This window comes from Silurus meridionalis, chromosome 2, assembly GCF_014805685.1.
Source record: "Silurus meridionalis isolate SWU-2019-XX chromosome 2, ASM1480568v1, whole genome shotgun sequence".
NCBI lineage: Eukaryota > Metazoa > Chordata > Actinopteri > Siluriformes > Siluridae > Silurus > Silurus meridionalis.
This window is the reverse complement of record NC_060885.1, coordinates 34,209,541-34,217,217: the sequence shown is the minus strand read 5'-3', so window position 1 is coordinate 34,217,217 and position 7,677 is coordinate 34,209,541. Positions and strand designations below refer to the sequence as shown.

Genomic DNA, 7,677 nt, shown 5'->3' with positions numbered 1-7,677 from the left:
AGACATGTGTACAGGTTTACAGATGCACAGGTTTAAAGGTTTATAGAATTTCTAATTGACAGATTTACAGGTTTACAGGTTTTGCACAGGCTCAGCAGTGGTGCTGAAATTTCAACACCAACTGATTACCAAGCTGCTGAAAATGAACTTAAACACATTAATATTTAATTTTTAATTATATGAAATGCTATAATATTAATCAAAGTTAAAAAAACAGATTTACGAAAACTGTAGATGCGTGGAAAATAGAATGAAAAAAGCGGAATCAGCGGTTGTGGCAACCCTGCAGCTTGTCAGGATACATGGACTCAGTTACATCAGTGCAGTAGGATAGCTGGGCTTCGAAGTCAGAACTCGCCTACAGAGCCCCCTAGTGGTCATTTACATAATTATTCAACACTCATTGCAATTAGGGTACATTTATTATTATTATTATTATTATTAACAATAATAATAATAATAATAATAATAATAATTCAAACTGAAGCAATAATTAGTTATTTCTATCCCCCATACTGGAGCCAGAACAAACTAAAGCAGCTATAATGTGGCCTATAAAATATAGGACGGTGCAGTACAAAGACAGATTTTTTTTTTCTTTGTAAATACTACTTTAAAAATAATTTATTTAACCATTTTTATGTAAAAAAGTTAATATTTAATTGGAAATGCCTTCTAACATTATACATCTAGCGACATTTAGTGGCCAAACGTGTACATAACAACCCCAGTCAGGGTGAACCTGATCAAGATATTAAAACTTTATACTTGTAAAAAGAAGAGAATTGATGGGAATCTTCAGGCTGGACAGAAAGCCTCTGAATTCCCGAAGCCCAGGAGGAAACTACACTCAGCACATTCACATTAAAGGTCCAGCAATTTTGTTACAATGTCATTATACTGGAGTAAACACTTTACAACCTGAATACAGTTATTAAAACTTCTTGTTTATGAGCTCCTTTACTTGTTAGTTATGAATAATTCGCAAAAATGGAGACTTTGAGAAGTGCAGATGGAACCTCAGCCTGGTGAAGGATGGAGAAGGAAATTCTTTTCCCTTCTCTATAAACACAAGTCTGTCGATTGTAAACGATTCGACTCTTTGAGATTATGAAAGCATTTCAATAATAAGAAATGAACAGAACAAAACAATGATTTTATTGTAGAAGGACGCGTTACCGCTTCATAAAAAGTTCTTCAATTTGGAATCACAGACTTGTGATTTAAATGACACTGAGTCGCTTGCGAGTTAAAAGAGTCGACTCATTTTGGTGAACCGACTCGTGTTCCTCGTAGTCACGTGACAAGCGACAAAATATATATTAAAAAATGCCTAAAAGTGTCTATAAAACCTCAGTATTTGAAGGCTGGTATTTGAAAATAGCTTTATGAGCGGATTTTATTTCCACAATGTCCCACATTCCCTTGCTGTGTTTGCAGGTCCACGCATCTCCTCTGGTGGATCTCTTCCTGCTCAGACGCGGAAGTCTGCAGTGAGGTGGAGAACCGCTGTGAAGCTTATCTGATCTACAGCATGGGGTCTTCTGCAATATAAATATGGACACAGTAAATATTAGAGCAGGTTTCAGCAGCAGTGTGGGCTCCTGATTAGTGTGTTTCTGGAGCATGAACTCCATAGTGGAGGTTAGAGGAGTGAAAGCTGGATATGCCTGTGGATACTGTAAGAGCTCATGGGGAAAAGTCTCATATGGTAAGTGGACATTCAGGTCAGCAGGTCTGCTCATTGTGTCAAGTGGATAAGGAATAGATGCATTTGGTTTCCCCAACAGCATGTGGTTCCTGGTTCCTGTGTTGGTTTTGGGCTGGAAACATGTTTCACAATGTTGTGGAACAATAAGTTCTGGTTTAAACAGTCAGGTTTCAGTCAGTAGATTCAAGTGTATGTGGTCCTGGTAAAAAAAACAAAAAAAAGCCTATTTTATAGTTTTATATTGTAAAAATGTGTACACAGTCCATTCATCTTATAAAAGTTTCACAAAGTACTTTAATAGAATTTATAACATTGTCTAATCTTATAATCTAATTTGTAATTGTGATTATTAGCACGTGTGTTTAGCAGTGTTGGTTGCAGAAGATCATTTAGTAATGATTAATAAGTTAGTCTGAATAAAACAGTATATAAAGTTATTGGTGTTTGTTATTTTGTCTGATCTTTTCCCCATATGATAAAGTAATGAGGATCATCTTTAGTGTAAATTGGCTTTATGTTGTATTCTGAAAACATTTTCCATCACGTTCACCGTGGACGCGTTCAGGGTAAGTGTGAATATTTATTAGTGTCAACTAACATTTACATTAATCATAGAACGTGAGTTATCAGACGCCACGTGATTTTCACCTCCTGCATCGTGTGTATTACCTGTTGTGTAATTGTGTCTCTGGAGCGTGTGATGTGTAACGACTGGGACTTTTTCCTGTTTAAATTTAGTGTGTTTTGGTGTTTGTTTACTTATTCAATCATCAAATAATTTTTTTTTTTACTTTTGCTCTTTGCACCAGATGTAATCATCATTCCTCGTCTACAGTGTTGTGCTTTTAATATAATAAATTGCATCTAGTGGCTTTAGTCCAAATTAATTATATATTTATATTCAAATTTTTTATTGTATTTAGTCTAATTGTGTCTTATTTTTGTTTGATTTGCAGGTAAATTCTGGTGTTGAAGCCCATTTCATATTGAATGATCATATTTTCTCTTCAATAAAATCAGTATTCTCACTTTTATTTAGTGTGTCTCCTGTTATTTGGTCCTAGCGCTTCATATCTCCTGTACATAGAGATCTGGGATCTGGTATTCTTAGGGGTCCGAACACTGAAGCACTAAGACTTGGAGATATTGTCAGGTGTTGTTATCATTACCAGTATCAGTTCACAGGTTTGTATGGGGATGATTTGGATAATTTTTCTCACCCATTAAGGTAAATTCCCCAAATCATCTCAGGTTAGTCCAGAATGAGTGGAGTATTGGGGGAATGATCACTGTACAGTGTAGAAGACATGCATGTGTTGTGCACAAACTGAAAGCTCCATGCTGATCATGCTGGTTTTCTGTATTAAGATATGTATTTATTTAAAGGCTGGTATAGTAGTGAGGCCAGAAGGTGGGAATTAGCTGCATTGAAATTTTAATAAAGCAGTATTAACGTTGCTTTTCAAGGCATTAGAAATGTATGTTCAGTGTACACGAAAGAGGTGGATCACTTAAGTGTGGGGAGGGATTTTAATCTGGCAACCCAATCTGGCAACCCCGCCTTCCTGTAGATATCATAAGCGTTAGCAGAGAGACCAACAGGAGAGAGGCAGATCTTTGATAAAGGTCCAGAAGAGCGACATGGCTTCTGCTGGATCTTTCAGTATAGTGGAGTATTTCGGGGGTGATGATGGACACCGCTGCGGTTACTGTAAAAACGCTCAGGGCAATTTTTCACACGGTGAGTGACCGGCAGCACCCGGATGTGTTCCCGGCTCTATCTTGACATTAGAGCAGGCACTTTCACAGCTTCTGGAAAAAAAAAGATCTCACTTCCGCTGACGTGTTTGGAAATAATCATAAATATGATTTAAAAAGTCTAATTGAATAATTCTAACAATAAAACCCATTTGGACTCTGTATCTGTTTCTGCTCTTACTGTTACATTTACAGTGATGTCCTGGGAGAGGTATGCTAGCTCTGGAGCTCTGGAGCTGACTAGCTTCACATCGAAACATCTCGTTTTGTTGTATTTGTTTTACAGATATTGAGCAATAACATCACCAGAATTGTATATATTCAACTTTAAAGTGTTGCTAGACAGTTTTGGGAGATGAGATTGCATTAACATGTGCATCTTTATTGACATGTCAGTGTTGTGTGTGTTCTGGTGGTGTGTGTGTGTGTGTGTTCTAGTGGTGTTGGTGTGTGTGGGTGTGTGTATGTGGCCTACTCTGAAAAGAAACTGAAACACACAAGAACAAAATGCATCTGAATAAGATAAAGAAGTATTTCCTCTGTACCAGAAACAGACACCACTTTTCATTTAGTCCACCACGAAAACCTCCACATCATCAAATACTGAGATTTTTCCACTTATACAGATATAAAAAAGTTATTTTCACAAGTGTCTCGACTTAATGGAAAGTTGTGTGAAAAAAAGAAAAAGAGAAGAATGGATGGTGTGTTTTAACAGGAGAATACCAATGATGGTTGGTACTGATCTGTCAGAAGGTCACAAATGAAGCATGTTTCCCACTGATGGTATAAAACAAGTATTAGGTCACAGATGCTTTAAAAACCCCAGATAATTCGTCCAATCAGAGTGTCCGTGATCAGATTTTGGAGTCACACCAAGGTCAAGAGTCAAATAATTTGTCGTCCATAGCTTCCTTCCTGTTGGAAGTGTAATGTGAGGATGTTGTTGCATGAGTAACAATAAGTATAGACTTGTTGGCAAAAGAAAACTTTCCTTTTTTTTTCTTCAACATCTTGGTTGTGTTCTATTTGCGTTTAATGTTTCAAGCAGGTGATCTGATATTCACTCATGAAGTGTATTACTGATGCAGCTTGATTTCTCCATCCATAGAACTCTATAAACGATCACAGCTGGGAGCAGGAAATCAGCAGTTATTTTGAATCAATAATATCTAATATTACTAATAAAATGGATGAGTGCTGAAGCTTGTCCACTGTTTCTATGATGGAATTTTTAATGCAACAATCAAATGATTAGTTTTATTCTTATTTATTTATGGATTTGTGTACATTTATTTTTATAATACATCATCCTTTAACTTTTCACAAAAAGCTCTCAGTGGCATTTGTATCCCTGACCTACTGAACAGGCATGAGGATTTTCTACTTGATAAAAACTCCACAGATTTTTAACACGGGTGTTTAATTTGCACAGTGTGTGAACGTAATACAAGGAAGCAATTAAAACACGACATTAATCTCTATATACAAAAAGTCCAGTAATCCATGCACATTTCTATAATTTTGTAGTTGATAAAGTCGAGGTTTACATTAGTTTACACACCTTTACATTTAAGAGCATGAATAGGATATAAATGATTTTCATGAATATGAATGTTTTCTAAATAAATATGACTGATTTTGAAATGAATGCTTTTTTATCCAGCTTGATCGACAAAGCCCATTGTTACTTTGAAATTGCTCACAGATCATTTTACTGGTGCTCAGCATTTTCTTTCCAACAAATAACCCTTCCCAGAAAAGAGTGCACTTTGGATTGATTATAACATGAACAGAGGTTAGGAGCAGAGAAGGAACAAGACAAAGCAGATCATCAGAAAATTAAATTACTAAGAAGAACAGGACAGAGCTGTTAGCACAGAAATGATGTCTCCCAATATAAAAAATTATGTTTTTTAATGAAAACCCATTAATAGAATTATGTTATGGTTTCTAGTGCTTATGTTTATATATTTGGTTGTTTATTTATTTATTTATCTATTTTATCTGCTTTCTGTTCTACCAATTATATCCCTTACCCTCATTTCTGTTATACCTGAATGCAATCAGCAGGCTCTTGTACTTCGTCATTGTTCAGTTTCAGCTCACAGCTGAAAGAAAAGAGGGAATAAACGTTTTCCATGTTGACTGAGGACTTGGTGTGTGACTAGGCTTGTTTTGAAGCAATATTTGAAACTGTTATATGTGTAACCTATCCTGCGTGCCTGTTGTGCAGATCCAGCATGCTCTCTGTATATTTGGACTGGATGGTTTGTGCAGATTGCGTCCTCTAATCATCAAACAATACAATTTGCGTCAGATGCATAATTAATAGAATTTCCATGAAGATGATGCGAGTCATGATGCATTATTACACCCTTAATTTGAGCACAGGAAGCCTTTTTAACTCCACACCAATAATGCATGTATTCATTTAAATGTGTATGTATTTTTTGGAGGAAAAAAACCCCCACAATATCGACAAAAGTATTGGGACACCTGAATTTACCACCCAGATGCTTTACATGAGGTGGAGTGGAACATCTGCTGTAGAGCTCCAACCCTATTGAATTCCTTTGGGAAGAATGTGAATGCTGACTGCACCCCAGGGCTCCTCGCCTTCTCACCTGCATCACTACCTGACTTTACTAACACACTTTTGGATGAATAAATTCTACACAAGCACACTACAACATTTAGTAGAACATCTTGCCAGAAGAGTGGCTAAATATGGAATTGGATGCTCAAAAAGAAGAAGAATAGCCTGTATTTGTCATATATATGTTACAGCACAGTGAAATTTGTTCTTCATATCCCAGCTTGTTCAGAAGCTGAGGTCAGAGCGCAGGGTCGGCCATGATACTGCGCCCCTGGAGCACAGAGGGTTAAGGGCCTTGCTCAAGGGCCCAAGAGTGGCAGCTTGGCGATACTGGGGCTTGAACCCTCGACCTTCCGATCAGTAACCCAGAGCCTTAACCACTGAGCTCCCACTCCCCCAAAAAGCACATTCTCACATCTTACTGTCCATATTGTGTGTTAGATAACAAACATGTAGTTTGTAAGCCATTTTGGAATAAATATGTACATTTTTATTTTTAGTTTAGTCTGGTATTCATCTCAGTTCTTTGCCTGTAGTACTTTGATAATTATTACTTTTTTGTTACTTGCATGCAGGTATGTGGGCCCATTCAATGAACGTCCAGGACTACCAAGACCTCATTGACAGGGGATGGAGAAGGTAGATATAAATCTTTTTAATAGTTTAATACTTCAATCTCTCCACATGGAGATGTAATGATGTAATCTGATTTAATACAAAAAAATCATCACCATTATTTATATAAGAAAAAAAGTCGAATGAAGAAATTTTGCGATTTAATATTTACGATGAGACAAACGATTCCCACATTAAAAAGTTATGAGTGTGTGTTCTATTGGACTGCTACTTAGTTCTCAAGATCCATGCAGTTAGAGCTCCTCAACAATGCAATAAAATAATCTTCCTAGAGATTGTTCTGGAAAATCCTCATGCATTCTGGGGGAAAAGAATGTTCTAACCTTTTATTAATTTAGAATGAGATATGATTATTAGGGGAATTTATTTGCTTTTGTATTAAGCTCTGCACTGTATGTATACTTTATACTTTACTTTTTATTTACTTTTTTTTAATCATTTATCATGTTTATTTCTTACTGTTAATGATGCTAACTTTTATCTTTAGAAGTGGAAAGTATGTTTACAAACCTGTCATGAACAAGACCTGCTGTCCACAGTACACTATCAGGTAAATATATCAATTAATACACACACACACACACACACACACACACACACACACAGTAAGTAGATGTATGTAGGACAATCTTGATGTACCAGACTAATACTTGGTGTGTTGATCTGTTGAAGGTGCCATGCCTTAAAATTCCATCCTTCAAAGACTCATAAGAAGATCTTGAAGAAGGTGACGAAGTTCCTGTCGAAAGGGGAGATGCCAGCAGGCCCGTGTGACGCTCCTTGTGATGGTGTGTTTCTTCATCCTAGTTCTTGGAATACGGGGAGAGCTGTCTTTTTTAAAATTCTGTTTCCATGTTAAAAAACCTGATGGTTGGTTTATTGACAGCTTTAGATATATGAAGTAACATGAGAGTCGTTTCTGATGTGGACAGAGTGAAAATGTAGAAACAGCAGATATTCTGGTGGCCTGTTT

The 7,677-nt window shown here is 36.5% G+C and overlaps 1 protein-coding gene across 5 annotated transcripts in view; it reads left to right on the top strand.

Moving 5' to 3' along the window:
• The window catches only part of LOC124401206 (arginyl-tRNA--protein transferase 1), a 59,491-nt gene that overhangs the window by 1,400 nt on the left and 50,414 nt on the right, over positions 1-7,677 (top strand). The window contains exons 2-5 of one of the 5 annotated variants that reach the window (XM_046873311.1): positions 1,441-1,711; positions 6,644-6,707; positions 7,192-7,254; positions 7,377-7,492. In XM_046873311.1, coding sequence (XP_046729267.1) covers positions 1,627-1,711; positions 6,644-6,707; positions 7,192-7,254; positions 7,377-7,492 — 328 coding nt within the window. In that variant the 5' untranslated portion in view covers positions 1,441-1,626. Of the gene's footprint in view, positions 1-1,440; positions 1,712-3,248; positions 3,453-6,643; positions 6,708-7,191; positions 7,255-7,376; positions 7,493-7,677 lie in introns of those variants that run through there. The other 4 variants (XM_046873328.1, XM_046873302.1, XM_046873292.1 and 1 more) reach the window with 4 other exon arrangements.